Source organism: Typopeltis vanoorti, chromosome 18 (genome assembly GCF_054136105.1).
Source record: "Typopeltis vanoorti isolate ZY-2024b chromosome 18, IOZ_Tvanoo_1.0, whole genome shotgun sequence".
NCBI lineage: Eukaryota > Metazoa > Arthropoda > Arachnida > Uropygi > Thelyphonidae > Typopeltis > Typopeltis vanoorti.
The window spans coordinates 39,266,517-39,290,942 of NC_143566.1; the positions used below are offsets into that span (position 1 = coordinate 39,266,517).

At 34.8% G+C, this 24,426-nt stretch overlaps 1 protein-coding gene across 1 annotated transcript in view; it reads right to left on the reverse strand.

Moving 5' to 3' along the window:
* The window catches only part of kis (chromodomain helicase DNA binding protein kismet), a 945,984-nt gene that overhangs the window by 234,242 nt on the left and 687,316 nt on the right, over positions 1-24,426 (reverse strand). The window contains exon 38 of the mRNA XM_090408660.1: positions 22,865-22,989. Coding sequence (XP_090264786.1) covers positions 22,865-22,989 — 125 coding nt within the window. The remainder of the gene's footprint in view (positions 1-22,864; positions 22,990-24,426) is intronic.

Genomic DNA, 24,426 nt, shown 5'->3' on the forward strand with positions numbered 1-24,426 from the left:
TAATTTCCGTTAAGTTGTAAAACGGAAAACAGGGGATTAACAGAGTTTAGAATGATGACTAAGCAGAAACAAACTTGCAAAGTCTTGCGAATATAAAAATATGCACCCATGATAGAGACACGCAAGCAGAGGGAGCCAAAGTGGCGTCATCATGATGGCGGGTAATCCTGGAAACTACATCGTAATAACAAAAGATTAGAGAAGATATAAAAGAGGACCAAGATGGACCAGCAGAGTTCTCAATTTTTAGGCTCTCAGTTTTTCCTTTCTCGGAGGATGGAGCTCCAAGTGTGTGGAGGTGAGGCCATTAGTGATGGAATTCCTGTTTGAATGTATCGACATGCTAGGAGAGTGCTACTACCCGCGGTCATAATGGAGACTTCGTCAGTTATTTCCAGTTACTGATGGGAAATCGCAGCTGCAGTACCAACAGAAGAATCACTCTGATTTTTTCCAGCAATTCTCAGAGCAAGAACCACCACAACATCCAAGCAACCATCGTAACCCATGATGAAGACATATTTGAAGTTTTGTACAATTGACTGAATGGTATATATAAAAGGCTTAATGTTTAAGCCTTTTATATATATACCATTTTATATACGCCTTTTATATACACTTTTGTTAATGTTTAAGGTACAAATGGAATTAGTATGTGCAATGAGGGTGTTTACAGGTGTGTTAATGAAATGTTAAATAATGAGTTATGATTATAAAGGGTTGGTTGGTTTATAGTTTATTTGGCACAAAAACTACAAAGGTCATAGGTATAATAAATTTAGTTTAATCCTTTAACCAAGTGTAAGCAAACAAAGTTTGCGCCTGAAGTATCTTCAGGACTGAGACAACTTGTGGTAAAGGTGGACCAAGCTCTCATCACTCCTTGTCTTAGTATCTCCCATAATGCAAAGCACATCTCCTTGAGAACGTGTATAATGCTATGCATTAAGGGATGGGCCACTAACCAGACCGGTTTCGACCTTTATTGAGGTCTCGTCAGTGGGAGCCAGACCCAGAGGTGGTGATACTAAGGTGGAAGCAATGGGGAAGTCATTTACCTATACAAGTAGCCAAAAGATGTCTCACCTTATTATTAAATTACTCTGGATTTAGAGAAAGATGCTGGAAGTTTTTTTCCAGTCCTGAAGATACTTCAGGTGCAAACATTGTTTGCTAACACTTGGATAAAGGATTAAACTAAATTTATTATAGTCTAACCAAGTAAAAAAAAAAAAAACTTCCAACAGCTTTCTCTAAATCCAGAGTAATTTAATAATAAGGTGAGACACCTTTTGGCAACTCGTATAGGTAAATATGACTTCTCCATTGCTTCCACCTTAGTATCACCACTTCTGGGTATGGCTCCCACTGACAAGACCTCAATAAAGGTCGAACCCTTAATGCATAGCATTATACATGTCTGCAAGGAGATATGTTTTGCATTATGGGAGATATTAAGACAAGGAGTGATGAGAGCTTGGTCCACCTTTACCACCAGTTGCCTCAGTCCTGAAGATACTTCAGGTGCAAACTTTGTTTGCTTACACTTGGAGAAAGGATTAAACTAAATTTATTATACAAAAGGTCATACTGTGCCATACTAAGGTTACAACTATACATAAGCAGCTAAAGAAAATTGTAAACAATATGCCTGTACAAAAATTAGGTTCCACAAAGCAGTATCTACATAGAAACAGAATTGCTGCAGAGGGCACAGCAACACACAATGTTAAAGGTTATAGTAGTACAAAAATTGTCAACAATACGTTATAGTAGTACAAAAATTGTCAACAATACAAGTTAAATAAACAAAATGCATGTATAAGCCAGGGAATGCAGTATCTGCATATAGTTAAAATTATAACAGATGTTTTTACAGCCATAGATAAATAGGCAAAAAGGAATTAGTATACAACATGCATGCATAAAAATAAAATTTGGCAATGTGGTACATACATATAAACAAAATTACAAGAAGGTTACACAAATATATACAAGGTTATATATACTTAGCATTATATAATTAGTCAAAAAAATTAGTAAATAATATGTATGCACAAAAGTTAAGCCAGGCAATGCAGTATCTACATATAAATAAAATTACTGCAGCATTTAAGGCAGTAGATAATTAGACAACAATATAAGTTAATAAACAAAATGCATGTACAACACCAAGTCAAGGAATGCAGTATCTACATATAAGATTACTACAATAAGATTACAACAAATGTTATTACAGTAATACATGGAGTTAAAGAGGAATTATTATATTATGTATGCAATAAAATTAAGTTTAGCAGTGTGATATTTACATATTAACAAAATTACAACAAGGTAACACAAGGCAACAGAAATACATGATTGTCATAAATTAACCTAATGAATAATATATACATTAGTACTCAACTCCTACACACATACATCATAAAACATTACATATTTTGTGAAATATATGTACAAAAGTTAAGTGAAGCAATACAGTATTTACATATAAACAAAATTACAGTCAAATGTGTTTGTATAAATTAATTTTTTGTAAATTACCACGTTTTTAAAAAATTAAAAACATCGGGCAATGGCCAGGTAGGCAAAAATTTCATTCCTCTCTCGTGCAAAGTGCTGGCACTCTACCAGTATATGATAAATAGTGAGATGTGTATTGCATTTTTCACACATGGGAGGGTCATTAGCTCTCAGTAAATAAGAACGTATAAGATGACTGTGACCTATGTGGAGCCTAGTGAGAACAACTTCCTCTCTTCTCTTTATTCATTGACTAGAATGCCAATGCTTGATTTCAGGTTTAATGTCATATAATTTGTTTGTTAATGCTTCCTGCCATTGAGAAATTAGCTTTGATCATATAAACTGTCTGTAGTCTGTATATGGTACTGTCAAACAGTACGTGGAGAAAGTTTGAGCTGATAGCCTCACTTCCCTTAATTTTAATGTGGCTGGGAATCCAGCACAACTGAACATCAAAATTAAGGATTTTCATTTTTGTGAAACAGGTGTAACACCTCATAAATTACTGGATGTGAATTATGCATAGGAGAGGAGATAACTTGTAAAGAGCTCAATTAGTCTGTATAAATTATACACTTTTGGTAGCAGTTTTCTTTTATATGAACAAGTACAAGCTGAATGGCATGTAACTCTGCTGTATAATTACTGCAATCAGGTTGGAGATAATGTCAGGAAAAAAAGCAGCACAGCCAACAGAGATATTAGTTCTTGAACCATCAGCATAGATAGGCAAGAAATCAGAGTGCTCTGTGTGCATTAAACAATTGGAGGTAGACAGATGATGGAGTATGAGATTTTTGTAGCTGACAAAGCAAGAGGTTGCAGGATGGTGTGTAAACCTGCCATGGAGGGATGCTGTTATGTTTAGTGTAGGCAATGTTGTCAACATTTATACCAAGAGCTGGCATAGTCTCTTTAATATGCATACCAAAAGGACGTATGGCAGATTAAGGTGTGTGGTATTGAGCTTCCCAGTGCAGAGAAAAGAGACTAGTCTATGTAGAATGTTCTGGGAGAGACTTTATTTTTAGGGCATAATTAAGAGACAACTGTTTCCGTCAAAATGATAGAGCTGGTTCATTTGCTTCAACATAAAGACTGAGTGGGTGATGTGTGAAAGGCCCCAGTAGCTATCTGTATATCCTGATGATGATGGATGGCATCCAACCATCGCAGGTTACTCTGTGTTGCAGAACCATAGACTTGAGACCTATAATCCAGCTTTGAACGTATAAGTGCACGATAAAGATGGAGCAATGAAGCTTGATCAGCACCCCACTCTGTAGAGGATAAAGTGCGAAGAAGGTTCAACGTTCTCTTGCACTTTTCTCTTAGTTGACGAAAGTGCTAGAAATATAAGTTTACTGTCAAAGATCAGTCCCAAGAATTTGGCTTCTGTAGCTACTGGAATAAGGAATAAGTGTCTCCCATTCTTAATTCAGGATGTGGGTGAAGAGTGCGTTTTCAACAGAAGTGTACACAGACACTTTTTTCTGTTGAAAACCTAAACCCATTACTAAGAGCCCACAGAGAAACATGATCAATTGCTTGCTGAAGTTGTCTTTCAATTACCCCCATGTTACAAGAGTGGCAGTAAATTGTGAAGTCATCAACATATAGAGCATTGTCTACAGTGGGAGGAAGCTGTTCGGTGATTGAGTTAATTTTAACAGCGAATAGTGTCACATTTAAGACAGAGCCTTGGGGAACATGTTCTTGATGATATGATCGAGATAATGTATTTCCCACTCTGACTTGGAAAATTCACCCGGAAAGAAGGTTTTTAATAAATACAGGAAGGTGTCCTTTAAGACCCAGGTTATAGAGGTCTTTTAATATGCCATATCTCCAGGCTGTGTCATAAGCTTTTCCCATGTCAAAAAAAAAAAAAAAAAAAAAAAAAAAAAAAAAACTGAAACAAGGTGTTCTTGCTTCAGAAATGCATCTTTTTATAAAAGTTTCTAAACGAACCAAATGGTCTAAAGTTCAGCAATGTCTACGAAACCCACATTGTGTATTGGAAAGAAGATTGTTGCTTTCTAAATACCAGAGGGGTCTGGCATTAACCATTTTCTCATCTTACAAAGACAGCTGGTCAGACCAATGGGTCGATAATTATTTACTTGTGTTTGATCTTTTCCTGGTTTTAGGTTAGCAATGACAATTGACTTATGCCAAGAATTTGGAAACTCTTCCTCTGCAAGTATTCTATTGTATAATAAGAGAAGGAGATCCATAGAAGATGATGGTAGATGTTTTATTATTTCATAATGGATGTCATCAGGCCCTACTGCACTAGGGTGAGATAATCGGAGAGCTCTTTTTAGTTCCGCCTTAACAAATGGCTGATTGTGTGGCTCAAGAACATTTGTAGAAAAATTTAGCCTTTGTTTCTCTTGCTGTTCTTTCAGAATTAAAAATTCAGGAGGATATGAAGCTGTTGCTGAGTTTCTGGCAAAACTTTCTCCCAGAGTGTCTGCAATGGCTTTGGGATCAGCAATAACACTTCCATTATGGTCTAAGGGTAGACAAACAATGTGTTCTATATCTACCTTTCATTTTCCAGATTTTATCCCATACAATTTTTGGACTGGTCTGATTGGATCCATGATTGTTTTTGGCTCTGACACCTCACATAGTGTGCTTTGGCTAGAGCACGCTTGAAAGTAATGCAGAAGTCATATTTTCATATACAAATAGCCAAAGGGTGTGACACCTTATTACTAAAATACTCTTGATTAGAGATTAGATTCTATATACAAGTAACCCAATTGTGAAGTGATTTCATGCACAAACTTTGTTTGCTTACAATTGGATAAAGGATGAAAGTGAGAATATAATTTCTTGGCATCTTTAATTTATAGTATAACCAAGTGAAAAAACTGAACCTTTTAACATAGTTATAAACCTATCTTCCCTTACTCTGAAGCCTGAAGCAACTATTGCCCTTGCACATGGCCATAACTTTGCAATAGCACCTAAGAAACTGCCTGCAGAGGAAATAATGATACAAGTTGAATGAGGAATCGACAGCCTTCCCAACTATATTGTCAACATCAAAGTAACTTTTCAAAAAAAAAAAAAAAAAAAAAAAAAAAAAAAAAAAAAAAATTTAAGGCTCTACGAGAGGCTCAAATTCTTTTTGAGATAAAAAGCAACAGGATAATAATTACCAAAGCGAATAAGGGAAATGCTGCTGTGGTTTTAAACCAATCAGACTACTCAGATAAGCTTGCCTCTTTACTACTAAATCGTTCTACCAACTTCCTGGCCTGTGGAAGTTACAAACAGATTAAAACCTTACGAAAATTATGGATACAACTACCATGTTAGAGTAAAACTTGTTTAATATAAACCAAAATATACACTCGACGTTTCGACCTTCACACTAAGGTAATCTTCTGGAGTATACGTGTGTATATATATGTTACAGATAATGTAATAAATCCAGTTATTATTAATAATTACTGGCTATTATTAATACAAACCAAATAACGAGATCAAAGTAAATAATTTACGAGAATTAATCACATGAACTGGTAATTATTAATACTTCCCAACTATTGATGGTAAGAAATTTATTTCTGTTTGTTTTTGTTTGGTTTTTGATGTACACTTAAATTTTGTGAACATTGAACATTATGAGCAATTAATCTAATTATGCGTTGATTAAGTGAAAACTCGTGCAATTTCACGTAACACTTTTTTTTCCTATTTTTTTTTGTCGAAAGCGCTAATGAAGAAGCGTTACAGATATTTCTTCATAATGGATTTGTTTTTAGGTAGTTAACCATAATTGACAAGTTCATTAATTGTCAGCTGGACATGTGTTCATAATTTTGTGAGCCAGCTCTATCGATTGGCTGTTTTCATTAGGAAATTCTGTGCATGGTTTACAGAGAAAATTACACATGACTATCGGCTTCATCTCCCTGCCCTGAAAGAAGCTTAGTACTGATTACTACGTTAATGGTTGCTTTTTCTTATTTATGCTAGTCGCTAGTAAGTGCGTACATTTATCCCATAAGCATAATGGGAGATTTAGAAATAACGAGAACACGATGTAATGACCAAGTTAATACGTTGGGATCGAAAAAAAGGAAAAATAATCAGTTATTCACAAGAGAAGTATTATTTGTTTTTAGCAAAAGTTAAAAAGAACACAGAGAAGGTTTCCAGCAAAACACTCAAAGATTATCAAGATATGATATTGTAAAAATTGGAAATGTTGAAAAACTCGTTGTACCTGTTAAAAATGAAAGGGACCCAATTATGTATTACACTTTCTTGGAGGAAAATTTTCAGTCAACATGACACTCATATTACCATCGGCCATGGAGGACAAAACAGAATGATGAAAGAGCTTAAAGAGAAGAATGAGAACATCACAGTTGAAATTGTTATGATATATTTGAATCTTTGTGAACCCTGCCAAAAGAGATTGAGCAGTTCAAAAAAAGGGCTCGTTGTTAAACCAATTAAAAGCAGCGAATTCAATTAAATCAATCTGACATCTAGAATGTCAGATTGATTTAAATGATATGCAGTCACAAGCTGGTGGCGATTATAAATTTATAATGGTTTATCAAGACCATCTTACGAAATTTGTTCAACTTGGAGCTTTGAAAACAAAACGAGCCTGAAGAAGTTGCATATCATCTATTGGATGTATTCACAAAATATGGAGCCCCATGTATATTGCAAAGTGACAATGGCTGGGAATTCGCAAATAAAATTATTGAAAGTCTGCAGAATGTGGAATAAGCTTAAGATTGTTCATGGAAAACCACGGCAAAGTCAATCACAAGACTCGGTTGAAAGAGCAAAACAAGACATTGAAAAAATGTTAACCACATGGCTTGAAACAAATAAAACAACAAAATGGTCGGAAGGGATAAAATTTATTGAATTTATGAAAAACAGAGCATATCACTCTGGAATAGATTGCAGTCCTAGAGATGACCTTGCTATTGCTTCTGCCTGGTATCTCCACATCTGGGCATGGCTCCCACAGAAGAGACCTCAATAAAGGTCGAAACTAATCTGGGTAGTGGCCCTTCCCTTAATACATAACATTATACATATCTGCAAGGAGATGTTTTGCATTATGGGAGATACTGATACAGGAGTGATGTTAGCTTAGTCCACCTTTGCAACGAGTTGTCCGGTGTTGTACTACCTGACCCTAGTCCTGAAGATACTTTCAGGCACAAACTTTGTTTGCTCACACTTGGATAAAGGATTAAACTAAATTTATTATAGTCTAATCAAGTGAAAAATAAACTTTCAACACCTATGAAGCTATGTTGAATTTTTTCTTGACAATTATTCATAAGACTATTACACTTTTTTTATAAAATCTTTATCAAGTAGCTTTATTTTTATCCTCCTACATGTTTCGCCAATCCGTTTCTATTGGCATCCTCAGGGAATACAAATCAGTAAGCAAAAATGAAGGTTACAGACTAGGTTATAACCGATGGTTCTAAATCATACAAAAAAATTGGTATTGTGCATGTCTCGTTAATGTGATTTATTCGTAATGACTCGACGTAATTGTTATGAAAGTTCATTTCTTTGATATTTAATGATCTGATAAAAGTTTCGAAATTTTTGGTAAAATTAAACCTTGATTCTTGTTTAGGTTTTCAGTTTTACGGACGACTGTAGCTGCTTCTTTAAAGGTTCTTGAATGGTAGTTATCTTCTATGTATGGCATAAAGCTCTTATCCCACTCAATGTGATGGTAAGTAGAGGTAAAGTGGCATGAAAGGCCTGAAACATGTAGGAGGATAAAAATAAAGCTACTTGATAAAGATTTTATAAAAAAAGTGTAATAGACCTATGAAGCTATGTTTGGCTATAAAGCTAAGGTAGGTTTTAAAACATACTTACCAGTTGATACCTTGTGAGAAATCACGTGTGAAGAAGATCTTGAGATGATATTAAAAGATCAAACTAATAAGGATGTTGAATATCAGAAGATAATCTCAGAGAGAGAAAGCAGTACTAGGACAGAGAATGGTGACAATGTGGAAGTAGATGATACGAGTGAAGACTTACCTGTTGGAGATCCAAACAAAAACAGAAATAAGAGTGTTAGCCAAATCGAAGGAAAACAACATTCTTCTGAAATAGGAACGATCGACAAGGAAGATAACAAAATAAAAGATATAACTAATGTTGAATTAGAAAATAATGAAAAAAGTAAGGAAAGTCATTTTTTGCTCTCAATGAAATCACAGAAAAAATTCAAGAATCTCAAAACTCTGCTAAGCAGTCACTTAAGAAGCAAGCTGAAAAAATGCTACAGCTTTCAATGACTAAATTTCCAATTGCAAACAGAGAAAATGTTTGGATAAGAATTCCAGACGTAGATAGGGCTAAGACCGATAACCGGAATATTATAGCTGTTATAATTTCTATTGAGAATGAAAACCTATATAAATTAGGTACAAAATTTGGTATTTTATACCACCTCTATTCGAGGAACGAATTTACCGTTTGTAAGGAAACTTTTATTTCAGTTAATGAAGTTCCTGATATAAAGATAAGTCTTAAGAGAATATGCCTGCAAAAATTCTAATTTAGGTGGTCAAAGTATCAAAGTCAGAAATCCTTTGTAATTCCAAGTACCACAGAGGTCTTTCCTGCGAAAATAAGTAATTTGTTTTTAACTGGACAACAATATAATCATATAATAAGGTATTTATCTCCTATTTTTCTCTCCTATTAAATAAAATGTTTTTATTACATTTACCAGACTCCTCTAGGAATTATTAATAATTACCGATTCATGTGATTAATTCTGGTAAATTATTTACTTTAACCTCGTTATTTGGTTTAAAATATTTTTTATAAAACGTTTTTATTACATTTACCAGACTCCTCTAGGAATTATTAATAATTAGTGGCTCTTATTAATATTAATAATTAGAGTCCTGATATTATTATTATCTATTAGGTTATAAAATTAAATTAAGCTGGAAAGTAACATGTTCATACAGAAAATAATAGATAAATAAGCAGAAAATAAAATTATTTACAGGGTGTTCGGGATAAATTTGACAGTTTCGTAAGGAAAACGAAAATCTTCTTTGTATCTATTAAATTTAATGAATTGACAAAAAAACATTACAGGCAGAGTTAATTACAATACTATCAACAAGATTTACTCAAAATAACCACCATTAGCATCGATCACAGCTTCAATTCTGCTTCGGAACCTCGAACAAGCTGATGCTACAGTCTCCCTGGGAAGGGCCGCAAAAACTGTTTTAATTTTATCCATTAACTGGGCTTTTGTATTACTGGAAGTGCGATTGGTGTCTTTTTCAACTGCGCCCCATACAAAATAATCCATGGGGTTAAGGTCTGGGGAGTTTGGAGGCCAAACATTTGGACTGGTGAAGTCGTAGAAATTTTCAGACAACCATTTTTGACTTTTCCCAGAGGTGTGGCAAGGGGCCGAATCCTGCTGCCATACATACGGCCTACCATTAGCTACCCTTGTTATCCAGGGCTTGACTACAGTTAGCAACTCCACGAACAAAGCCCGAATTCCAATGCCAGGGTTCTTCAACACCTGTTCCTGCAGATTTGCGAGGAATTCTGCTGTACGAACGCAATCAGATCGTCTGCTAGGGATCTTTCTTCTTGCTACATCCTCGTAGTCACCATTGCAAGTCTCTAGTTCATGCCTGATTGTTTTTACTGTATTCAGGGAGCATTGGGCAGCAGTCGTAATATCCTTATTTTGATGGCGGGCACGAATCATCATGATACAAGTTATTCTCTTCCATGATTCAGGTGGGTTCCAGCTATCCATCCTTTCTGACATCTTGTATATGAATGAAGAAGGGTCCAAACTTTTAAATGAAGAGAAGTGTGTGTTAATACATGTAACTTACGGAAAAATATAATTAATTATAAATATGTCAAATTTATCCCGAACACCCTGTATATAAGTATACATATAAATTGCAACTGGTATGTATGGATAGTGGCCAATAAAAAATGAAAATTGCTTCGAGTCCTAAGTCAGGGTTTGCTGGAAACTAAATGGGCTGAAAGTGTGCCATCTAAATTCTTGGGAATTTAAATGCCCCCATTATTAATTATATGAAAAGCCAAAGGCTTCAATTCGGCGACATCTTAAGATTAAGGTGGTTAATCAAAATTTCACAGGCTTCTTTAAATTTCCGTTCATACCAAGTTTTTGTATGATGCAAAGAACGAGTACTTTTCCAATCAATTCGATGTACGGTGTTAAGAGCATGATCTGATTTGGTCAAGCAGGCCTCTCACATCATGCACTTAACACCCTACATTGAACTGATTCGAAAAGTACTTGTTCTTTGCTTTATACAAAAACTTGGTATGAAAGGAAATTTCAAGAAGCAAGTGAAATTTTGATTAACCACCCTAATCCTAATCTTAATAATATTGGGGTCTTAAAATTCCCAAGAATTTGTATGGCACATATTCAGCCCACTTAGTTTCCAGCAAACCCTGACTTTAGAACTCTAAGCAACTTTTATTATTTATTGGCCACTATCCATACCATAATAAATTTAGTTTAATCCTTTATCCAAGTGTAAGCAAACAAAGTTTGAGCCTAAAGTATCTTCAGGACTGAGGCAACTCGTGGTAAAGGTGGTTCAAGCTCTCATCACTCCTTGTCTTATTATCTCCCATAATGCAAAGCACATCTCCTTGCGGACATGTATAATGTTATGCATTAAGGGAAGGGCCACTACCCAGACAGGTTTTGACCTTTATTGAGGTCTTCGGTAGTGGCCCTTCCTTTAATGCATAGCATCATGCATGCATGTCTGAAACTCGTATAGGTAAATATGACTTCTCCATTGTTTCTGCCTTATTATCACCACTTCTGGGTCTGGCTCTCACTGACGAGGCCTCAATAAAAGTCGAAGCTGGTCTGGGTAGTGGCCCTTCCCTTAATGCATAGCGTTATGCATGTCCACAAGGAGATGTGCTTTGCATTATGGGAGATAATAAGACAAGGAGTGATGACAGCTTGATGCACCTTTACCACGAGTTGTCTCAGTCTTGAAGATACTTCAGGCGCAAACTTTGTTTGCTTACACTTGGATTAAGGATTAAACTAAATTTATTATAGTCTAACGAAGTGGGAAAAAAATAAAACTTCCGACTATCCATACCAGTAGCAATTTATATGTATACTTATATAAATAATTTTCTATATGAACATGTTACTCTCCAGCTTAATTTAATTTTGTAACCTAATAGATAATAATAATATCAGGACTCTAGCTTTGATATAGTGATTTTTTTTTTTTTTTTTATAGCAGAGGACAGGTAAGTAGTTTTAATGGCTGATCAGCAACTTTAGCATGCCAAGTAGATTATAGTGCTGCTTGTTTCTTTGTATGTATATATATATATATATATATATATATACATACATACATACTCCAGAAGATGACCTTAATGTGAAGGTCGAAACGTAGAGTGTAAAACTAAAATTTTACTCTAACACGGTAGTTGTACCCATAATTTTCGTAATGTATTCTGATCACCATATAAACAAGAAAGAAAAGATTAAAACCTTATAACTGATGTAAAAATAATCATAATTTAAAATTCTGAATATTTTTACGTATTGTTTATGTTAGTATGTTTATTAGTTTTAGTTTCATAACATGCATTGTCACCACTTGCGATGTGCCAGTTATTGAAATTGTTTTGTCAAAATGAAATGTAAAGAAGTTAAAAAATTGATGTACTTACTGGATTTGATAGTTGGGTTACTTTAAACTATTTTATTGTAGTTTAAAATTATCAAGTGTTTTGAAGAGACATCCTCGTTACGCTAAAGGAAACAATGTGTCAGCCATTATATTTAGTTTCTCGCTTGCCACTTTCATGGAGTGCGCATGCTCGCCGAGAAGTTTGATGTGTGATTGATAGCTGACAAGAACAGCATTCGGTATCAGGGTAACGGAGAGTAAACTAGAAGAGCATTCAAAAAGAAATTAGAACATAGGCTTTCAGATATTTAGATTCAGTAGAAGTTAAGTTTTTATGTGACAGTCGGAGGAAAATTAATAGTATATTCTGAAAAAGGAATCATGGAACTATGAAGTTTTAAAATGGAATAAGTATTGGTAAATAAAGGGAAATATTGCTATAGATGTTTTAAAAGGAATATTCGAGGAAACGCTAATTGGAAGATTAGTAGTTGATTCCAAAAAGGGAATCATAGAACTGTATGTTTTTTTAAAGTGGAAGAGTTAAGACTGTCAATAAGCATTAGTGAATAAAAGAATTGCTATTTACGTTCTAAAGGAACTTTCGAGGAAACGCTGATTAGGAAGTTTCATCTCTCTTAAGGACACCGGATCTAACTATTATTTCTATTGGAAAGCAGACCGAACTGAGTCAGGAAGAATTAATGTGTGCTATATGAGTGATGAGAAAGGATCCTGTGAAAATGAAGAATAAAGTCATATATCTTTGGAGAAGGGCCTCGACAGAGAGAGAAACTGACTCTGAACATTTTGTCGTTGTGCAAACAAAGTGTTTAGTCTAGTCCATGGGTCGGCAACCTGCGGCTCGCGAGCCACATGCGGCTCTTTGGATGTGAAGCTGCGGCTCTTTAGTTCCATACGCAAATATTATTTATTTTATCAAAAAAAAAAAATTTAAAAATCGTTCTGAATCGATTAACGAGGATTAGGCACCGATTTTATCTCTCAGCCACTTGTACTCGCTTTTCACCGCACCCCTCCCCCGTGACACGCATCGTCACTGTCGTCAGTCCGTCGGAAGCTCTCGGAAGTTTATATGTTTGGCAATTTTCATTGATTTCGGCATAGCTGGGCATAACACCTTTACTCGTAAACTAAGTATCTAATATTTGCCAAAATTAAAAAAAAAAAACTAAAATATGCAGACTGTGCCGTGATAAACACGTTCTGACAAGTCCGTTCGTGCCAGTCGGCGATCACCACACACGGGAGGCGACCACAGATGCGACGAAACTATGTACTTATAGTCAATCAGTACGTGAGAGAGTGAGACAAACAGTGTTTCGTGTCTAAATTATTTATTTTAATAATTAAATTATTAGAGAATTATTTATTTTATTTAGGTATTTTTAATTGGGAAATATCGTTGTAAAATGTTTTTTGATAAATTATATTTCATTATGCCCAGCTTCTCATATCCGCTAAAACAGTACAAGATAGAATAGCTAAAATGTCTTCAAATGTAACATATTTGCAGGTGGAAGATATTCAACCTTCTTCTGCCTTAATCACTTGCTATAGATGAGTCTTGCGACATAAAAGACACGGCACAAGTTGCCCTTTTTGTCAGGTATATGTCTTCCCAAGGTCCAAAAGAAGAACGTCTAGGATTGCTACCGCTCTCGGGACAAACTAGAGGGGAAGATATAGCGAATGCCGTGCAAAAATGCCTTGAAGACAATAAGATCTTGTGGCTCTTTAAAAACTTTTTAAAATTTTGTGGCTCTTTAAAAACTTTGAAATTTTGTAAATTGTAATTTTTGACTCTTCCGACTCAAAAGGTTGCCGGTCCCGGGGTCTAGTCTTAAGTGCAAGTTTATTTTTAAAAGGCCTTGGATCCAATTAATTCTGTAGTTAGTTATAGTTATGTAAAGTTGTTTGAAGTGTATATATATTGTTTTTGTTTTATTAAATGTGTTTATTTTGTATTTTGGTCTTGAGTCAGTGATTTTTTGGATTCTGAAAGCAATAGTAAAAAAGAGTTAAAGTCATTGCACCAATCGGAGTGAACCCTTGTGCATATATAGGTACACTTGGAAATAAAAAAAAACAATTGTTAGAAATAAAGAGATCTAATTAAATATAATAATCCTTTCTTTTTACAATTCCACAGTCGACAGGATTAATATTATGATAATATCCTCTATATAAACATCTTTCTATAAACAATACCCATAATTTTTTTCGTAATGTATTCTGATCACCATGTAAACATGAAAGAAAAGATTAAAACCTTATAACTCTAGACCCCTCCAGATATATGAATTACCAAAAATCCATAAACAGAATGTCCCGTTGTGGATAGCACTGATTCACTGCCATACAAATTAGCCATTTAGCTCACACATTATACTGGCAACACATTTTCACACAAACTCAGCCCACTTTAAATCCAGTACAGAAAACCTCACACTCCAACACACTGACATAATAGTCAGTTTTGATGTCCCACACAAAGATATCTTAGACCTCATCCAAGTCATATTTCTTCCTGATATCTCAGCCCTATTTCAGTTCACCATGAACTCAGACTATTTTGTTTGGCAAGGAAAATTTCACAAACAGATAGAGGGGACTGCCATGAGTTCTCCACTCTCTCCATCTCTGGCAACTTCTTTATGGAGACCTCTGAAGAAAAAGCCTTAAACTCTGCCACACAAAAACCCACTGTCTGGCTATGCTACATGGATAATGTGTCCTCCGTTTGGCTGCATCGCCTGACTACACATCAAAATTTTTCAACAACATCCTAGGATCAGTTTACCCTGGAAAAGGAAAACACTAACAGTCTCCCATTCCTATACTCTGATTAAATGCCAGCCTGAAGGATCCCTGGCATTCTCGATTTTCAGAAAACCTACACATACAGCTAGATACAATCACCAGCATCACCCCTCCCCCAACAATATGGGATTATAAAAACCCTGTGTAATAGGATCAAATTAATCTGTTCAGATAAGAGCCTAACTACAGAACTTGACAATATCCTCAACACTTTCTTAGCCAATGGCTATAACCCCCCCCCAAAATAATAAAACCATGTAACAGCAATCCCCCCCCTTGGCCCTCAAAGCAGCGATAACTCAAAATCAATCACCATTCCATATATCCGGGAGACTCATCAGAAAAATTAACAAAAATTTTAAGGAAATATGACCTTATAACCAGTTAGGCCACATAAGAATTTGGCATTTCTTATCCACTCCACCTCCAACCCTGGTATCTCTTCTGGGTTACGTTTCCACTGATGAGACCTCTATAAAGGTCAAAACAAGTATAGGCAGTGGCCGTTCCCATAACATAGCATTATACACAACCAAAAGAATGGGTGTATTGCATTATTACATAGTAAGACAATTAATATGAGGTAAATAGCCTCTATACAAGTGGTCTAGTTGTGAAGATACTTCACACACAAACATTGTTTTCTTGCACCTGGAAAAAGAATAAACAAGAACATAATTTCTTGGCATCTTTATTTACTATCAACAATTGTTCAGGTAATTTTAAGTTTATAAAGGAAACACTAGGATTTCATTGAATTTCACATTTACAGACCTTGGCTAAGATAGGCATCACATTGGAGAAAGTGACAATACCAGCTAGTAGTACCTCTTCTTTTGAGTTTAATTTTCATCCGTTGTATTCTTTTGTTGCCTAATGTTATATGTCTTATATCTCTAGGTATTTATTCTTTTAAAATTATAATGTTCTGATGTACCTCTCAGAACATAAACATTTCTCATGCCTGTGCAACATAATATTAATTTTCAGTCACTTCATCATCATCGATTTCCAGATACTCTCACAGGGTGTTCAGGTTACAATGACAGCATTACATGATTAGGCTTGTATTATTATTAATCTGCCACCAACAATTTTCCTTCAAATTAGTCTATTACTTGTGAGCATTCCAATACTATCACCTCTAACATTCCATGCATCTAAGGCACTTCTGACCAAATCAATCCATCATTTGTAATACGATTCTGCCATTGACGGTATTGGTTCACGCCTGTAATTTTTCTCAGAACTATCATATCTGTGGTCTCTAGTCTTTGATCAAGTGCTTTATTTCTAACCCAACTCTCTGATTCATAACTTAAAACTGGTTTAAACACTGTATTGGATACTGCTAGTTTAGTGTTCTTTCTTATTCCATATAAATTTATTCAGTTGGTTATCCACCATACCAACTTTGCTTGTTCGGTTGCATATTTCCAGATTTAACCTGCCATCTTCACTAAAAAGGGTGCCTCAATAGCTGAAACATTTTACTTGTTCTACAGGATCTCCATTCAGAAAGCAGCTGAAGTTTTCTATGCTCCAGCCTATTTTCATAGTTTTGGTCCTTTTATTGCTGATTTTCATGGTAAATTTGATACAGCTGTTATTCACTTTGATTAGAGAATCCTGGAGACTTTCACTAGGAGTACAACATCATCTGCATAAAACAAAGAGCTAGATTTCACATCTCCAATTCTAATATCACACCCAATGCCACTTTCTTTCATAATTTGATTCATACAGATGATGAATAATAGTGCCAATAATGTGCATCATCATCTTACCCCTGATTTTACATCAATAGGTTCTATCTTCCTGTATATCCTTCAATTCTAACTACTAACTTACAACTTACATTTAGAAAAGGATGTATTGTAATGCCCCATTTACCCCATATAACTATAATGCTTTGAAAAGCTTTTCCGTGGGCACCTTGTGGTATGCCTTTTCCAGATCTACAAAGGCTAAGTACAGATCCTTGATATACTCCCATGATATATCAACTATTTGTTGTAAAGTGAAAATATCATCTTGAAAACCTTCATTTGGCCTGAATCCAACTTGTTCTTCTCCTAGTTTCTCTTCTACAATTTTTCTGTCTCTTTTCAAGTATGATAGCATAAATATTACCTGGAACATTTAGTAGAAAAATTCCTCTGTAATTCTCACGTTCAGTTTTATTCCATTTTTGAAAGATGAATACTATGTGAGCTCTACTCCATCTGAAATTTGACCTTCTGACCAGGTCTTATAAATCGTGAAGTGTAGCCAACAAAACTTTTATTAAACTAATGACATCATAATTTAAATTTTGATGGTTTATCATCATCAAATTCCTCATATACCTTGAAGGTATATATATATATATATATATATATATATATATATATATATATATATATACACACCTTCCTCGTTTTAATATGATATTGTCGTTAATACCATCTGTTCATGGCCCCTAATATTTCTCAGGACTCTCTATCTGCTGACTCTAGTCTTCGGTCAAGTGTTTTACTTCTGACCCGGCTCTCAGATCCAGAAGTTAAAATTGGTTTGAACACTGTATTGCATACAACTAATTTAGTGTTTTGACTAACTCTTATTCCATATAAATTTATTTAGTTGACTTCCTACTATACCAGCTTTGTTGATTCTGTTGTCTATTTCCATATTTAATTTACTATCTTCAATAAAAATCATGTCTAAGTAGCTGAAATGTTTTACTTGTTCTATAGGTTCTCCATTCATAATGCAGTTGATATTTCTAACGTTTCTGCCTATTTTCATTGTCTTTGTCTTATTACTGCTGACCTTCATACCATATCTATTACAGCAGTTATTCAATTTAGTCAGGAATCTTGCAGACTTGTAACAGATTTATTTAGAAGTATAACATCATCTGCAAAAGCAAAGAGCTGACATTAACAGCTCCAATTTTGATACCAGGTTTAATACTACTTTCCTTCATAATGTGATCCATATAGATAATGAATAGCAGCGGAGTTAATATACATCCTTGTCTGACACCAGATTTAACATTAAACCATCTTTCTGTACTTCCTTCAATTCTAACTGCTGACTCACAACTCGAATAAAGACTAAATATTGCTTGGTATAATGCCCCATTGACACCATATAACTGTAGCGTATCGAATAGCTTCTCTTTTGCCACCTTGTCATATGCCTTTTCCAGATCTACAAAACTTGAATACAGATCTTTGTTATGTTACCATGATTTCTCAACTATCTGTCGTAAAGTGAAACTCTGATCATGACAATGACAGCCTCTATTTGGCCTGAATCCAGCATGTATTTCACCAAGCTTCTCTTCCACTATCCTTCTCAACCGTTTCTCAAGTATACTTGCATAAATCTTACCAGGAAGATTCGGTACAGAAATACCTCTGTAATTCTCACATTGTTTTATTTCCCTTTATATAAATATATATATATACATACTACTTTATTAGAAGTAATTACTCCATACTTCAAGAATATTTATTTTTCCTGTTTTCATGTCACCTTTATCATCTCTAATTCCTTTTAAAGCTCCATTTCTGAGCTTTTTCAACAACCTCCAGAATATTTTGCCACCTTTTTGATATTTATTTTTTATGTTCTTATCCAAATCTTCCAATGACTTTTGTTTAGCTAGTATTACACAGTGTTTAGCTTTCTTACATTTGCCTCTGTATTCTCTAAGAGCACAAGCTGACTTATTTGACAGGAACTTTTGATATGATTTCTTCTTTTCCTTCACTGCCTCTTTAGCTTCCTGTGTCCACCATGGAGTCCTGATTTTTCTATCCTTGCAGACAACCTCACCACATGCCTCTCTGGCTGAATCAATCAGGGTTTTCTTCAAGGCTTGCCACTGAATCTCCAAGGTTTGGTTCCTGTTCTCAAACGCTTTCATTTTTTCTTCAATTAGCTTTGTGTATTTTAGTCTACAGTTCACATCTGAGAGTTGCTCAACTTTTATTCGCTTTAAAACTTTCTTACATGTTATTCTTTTCAATATGAAATTCAATTTTATCCTGCTCAAGACTAAATAGTGATCAGTTCCAATTTCAAATCCTCTGTACACTCTGGTGTCCTGCACCAGGGAGAAAACATCACTATCAACAATAACATAGTCAATGAGACTTTTCTTATTCCTTGCCTCTTCTCTCTATGTGAATTTGTGTACATTTTTATGTTAGAACATGGTGTTAGTAATAACCAGTACATGTCCTGAGCAGAAATCCAACAGGTATTTGCCATTATTATTAGATTTACTCTTTTCTCCAAATTTTCCCAAAATATTTTTTGTATGTCTGACAATCATTTCCCACTCTGCTATTCAGATCCCCAACAAGGCCCAACTTTTCCTTTTTCATTGTGTCAGTTGCTTTTTCTAAAGCATCAAAAAATCCCTCAACTTCTACCTTAGTAGAACCTTCTGCAGGACCATAGGCACAAATAAGTCTCATTGTCCAGTTCCCCATTCTCATATTTGCCCACATCACTCTACTTGAGACTGCCTGCCATTCAAGAAGATTAGCCTCGTATTTTGTGTTGAATACTATTGCTACTCCTTCTTTTCCTTGATTGTCATTGCCTGAATATAGCATTTTGTATTTATTGCTCAGAAAGAACTCACCAATTTTTGTCTTTTTTGTTTCAGTCACCCCTATTATGTCGATCTGGTACTTATTCAATTCCTCAGCTAGCTCCATTTCTTTGCAATTGAGGCTTTTTATGTTGATAGTACCGATCTTGAACTCTGATGTTGTTGAGTTGGGGTGCGATTTAGGATTTGTTCCAGTAGCTGACTTTTCACTGTTTGCCCTGGTTCTCTGGCAAAAACAAAGGGGGTCTTGTTTAACAGGGCAACGCCCTAGTCTGCATGAAATTCTGTCAGGTTGGACCATCATTCTATATTTTGGTTTAATCCAATAAGAATACAATTTGGTCAGCTAAATTCCAAATTGTCAGTTCGTTCTCGTTCTTTCAGAATCGAGGTAGATACCCAACAGGGTGCACTACGAGAAGATGAGGATTAGACATTAGGTCAGAAGCCCTGGTCGGCTCTTTGCATCTTTTAAAGGCTATATGGAGGTCTCCTCTCAGTTTCCAGCTTTGCCCCTTAAGCACCCCTTTGATGGCTTATTCTATCTCAAATATTGATACGTAGCTCCTGTTTGCATTTTTCTTGAAAATTTTCCACTACAATTTTCTCTCTCACTGGTTGTTTCATTTAACAGTCTTTCAAAGTAATTACTCTACACATCTAGGATATGCCCCTGAACAGTGGAAAAAATCGGTCTTGGTTGTTCTTCGTAAGGAAGGAAGTGCTTTAGAATGCACCAATTACAGAACTATTGCATTAATGAGTCATCTTGGCAAAGTGCTGATGAAAATACTTACAGAATCCCTGAAGGGTCATATGGAGGCACATCTTCCTGATGAGCAAGCCAGATTTTGAAAAGATCGAAGTACAGTGCAAGAAATACTCGCACTAAGACTAATAGCGGAGAAAGCTTGAAGAAAGAACAAAAAGATATACTGCTGTTTCATGGACTTTCAAAAAGCATTTGATAATATTTACCAAAATATAACATGGGCTGTCTTGGAATCCTATGGTGTGGACAATAAATTGATCCGCCCCTGAAAGATATAAACAGCCAAGCACAAGCAAAAATCAGGATAGTAGGTGAGACTGGTTTGCCACTAGACAAGGGGACCCAATATCACAAATCATCTTCATCATACATCTGGGAAGAACACTAGATAACATTAAAGAAGAAGGTGGAGGCATTTCAATAAATGGCATGAGAATAAACTATCTCTGCTTTGCAGATGACATTGCCCTGATCGAAGAAGACGCAGCAAGGCTGGAACAGACATTGCAAACACTATACACAGAAGGAAAAAGATATGGACTAAATATCAACTTTGAAAAAACTAAAACAATGATATTCGAACAACAGGAGTTACTGAACAGAGTTACGATAGACAGATTTCAACTGGAAAATGTGGAACACTTCACATATCTTGGATGCCACATGATGCATCACTTGGACCCCAAAAAAGAGATAAAAATTAGAATAGCCAAAGCAACAACTATTTTAAGTCACAGACAAAATATGGAAGAGCCAAGCCATAAAGATGAAAACTAAACTGCACATTGTAGAAACCTGTATCTTTAGCAGCATGCTCTATGGATGTGAGGCCTGGGTACTCCCGAGAGAATCTGAAAGGAGAATATTAGCATTTGAGAGGAAATGCTATAGCAAGATCTTGAGAATAAGCTGGATCCAGAAAGTGAACAATGAGGAAATCTACAGATGAATACAACCAAAAGAAAACCTGATCCAGAAAATAACCAAAAGGAAACTACGTCTCTTTGGCCATATATGTAGAATGAATGATGAGAGGAAAATAAAAATGCTGCTGTTTGGGATGATTGAAAGAAAGAACAAAAAAAGGAAGACCAAGAAAGGAAGAATGGGGCGATGACATTGTCAAATGGTGTGGAAACTCTATACACAAACTGAGTCACCTTGCACAAAATAGAATGCAATGGAAGAATCATATCAAGATGGCATCAGGCACCTATGGGCATTGGACCCATGGTTGTTGATGACGATTTCCTCCATTTCCAACTTTTCCAATAGTCTGCAGAATATTTTGCCACTTTCCTAATATTTATTTTCTATATTCTTCCCATGACTTTTTGTTTAGCTACATTTACACACAGCTTAGTTCTCATGCATTTTTCTCTGTATTCTTTTAGGATATCTGCTGACTTATTTGCAAGGAGCTTTTGGTATGCTTTCTTGTTTTTTCAAAATTTTAAAATTCTTGTGCCCACCATGGAGTTCTTATTTCTCTATCTATACAGACAACTTCACCACATACCTCCCTAGCTGAATCAGTCAATACCTGATTCAGAGTTTGCCACAGAGATTCCAAGGTTTGGTCCTTGTTTCAAATTTTCTTCAATAATGTTTGTATAGTCAAGCCTACAGCTTATCTGTAAAAGCTGCTCAAACTTAATTCTTTTTAAAACTTTCTGACATACTGTTCTTTTCAATGAAATATCTTTTTATCCATTTTTATCTTGCTTAGCACTAAGTAATGGTCATTTCCAATATCGAATCCTCTGTATACTCTTGTATCTTGAACCAGCATGAAGACATCACTATCAACAATGACATAGTCAATGAGGCTTACCTTATTTCTTGTGTCTTCTCTCTACATGAACTTACGCATATCTTTATGTTGGAACATGGTGTTTGTAATGTTCTGACTAGTCCATGTTCTGAGCAGAAATCCAGTAAATACTTAGCACTATTATTAGCTTTGTCTTTTCTTATTCATTTCCTACTATGCTGCTAAGATCCTCAACAAGGACCACTTATTCCATTTTTTGTATGTCAAATGTCAGTTGTAATGACAAAAAATTATTCACACTTCTTCCTTAGTAGAACCTTCTGTGGGACCATAGACACAAATAAGTTTCATTGTCCATTTCCCCATGTTGAAGTGTACCACATATCACTTTACTTGAAACTACTTTCCAATTAAGAAGTTTATCTTAATGTTTGATGTTGAATGGTATCACTACTCTTATCACTAACATATTTATCAATATTTTAAATAGATAGCAGTAGGATTATTAGCTAATAAACTTGCAAAAAATAATGAAATCAAATAATAAACAAAGGATAATATATAAAAAGTAATAAATTATAATTCTCATAAATAATTACCTGTTGGTGTAGACATATGACTACTGATTTGGATAGTTTTTGCATGTGGATGATTCTTTAACACATCCTTGAAACACAGATCAGGATCATGAAGCAGATGATAATCCATTCGGCTAAGACCATGCCTATAAAATAAAATAATATATTATCTATTTAATTCACACTGAAGACTATTTTATGTTGGAAAGGACACTTGGTAAAGGATGAAATCAAGAATAAAATTTCTTGGCATCTTTAATTTATAGTGTGTGTGTGTGTATATATATATAATAATCAAGTTAAAAAACTTTAAAAAGCCTTTTTCATCTATAATTAAGCTGCCATGTTCATATATGTAATGAATAATAACAGAAAACAGCATTATCAAGAAACTTGGCATATCAATTGCATTTCTCCTTTTGCTTGATTTCATAAATAAGGGCTTTTCTTTAATACACATGTATTAAAAGTAACATTTTTGAAATATTCTGCTCCCCCATTGTAAGTTAAATAAATGCACTGTGCAGAGAAGAATATTAATAATTTGAGAGTAAAAGCTAACCAGACCAATCAGAGGAATTTCATAATGAGCAGGATGTTACACTTGATACAGCATGTGCTATTAAAGGCAAGAATCAATTTATGTGCAGACTGGCGTTTGAATACCAATATCAAAAGATTAATATTTTATGGAACTTCATTCATAAGTAGCTAAGAGCAACAATAGAAGTTTTTATTAAAATCTGCAAATAATGCTATTTAATTTTTGCATTCCAATTTTACAGCAAAAATGTTTTTTTATTTATAACTTTTCATCTTATGTACAAATACTAATTCTGTGTACATGAGGCAGACAGGTAACAACATGTCTTGGCAATTCAACTTTGGGAGGGGGGGGGGGTAAACAAGAAAAAAATACTGAAGTCAAATTGAGTTTAATGACAATAATATAACACAGTGGTTTTTAACCTTTTCGAAGTCAAGGAAACACTTTTGATTATAAGAAAAATTTGGGGAACACCAAAAGCATTAATGTCATAAAACTAACAATAAAAATAGAAGTTATTTTAATGTGATACTTGAGCTTGTCGGCTTTTGCAGATTTCAGCACTATCAGGTCTAATATGTGATATAGCTACCCTAATCTCTTTGTCTATATTAGTAAGTTTTTCACACTTCTTAGTTTTTATATTGGTTAATTTTGAGAAATCGAGCTCACACAAATATGACGTTGAAAACTGTAACAAAATTTTCAGTGCCCTTGTGGAGAGAGCTGGGTATTCAGCTTGGACAAAAATCCAAAATTGCTCAAGAGTTATTTCAAAGAATTTCATTTTTAGAGTACGATTCGTTGACAAGGTAACTAATTGTTCTTCTTCTTGTAATGATAATTCACAACTCTATGTATTAACTGTGCCAAATGGATTTCGTATCCAGTCATAATTGTGCATATTTAATGAAGGAAAGTAACTTGAAATCTTTTCTTCCAATATTGTTAAATGTTCTGTTATAATGAAAATAATTTCCTTGGCATTTTTATTATGGAGCAAAGGAAACATATCTACTGTATTTTTTTCTGATAT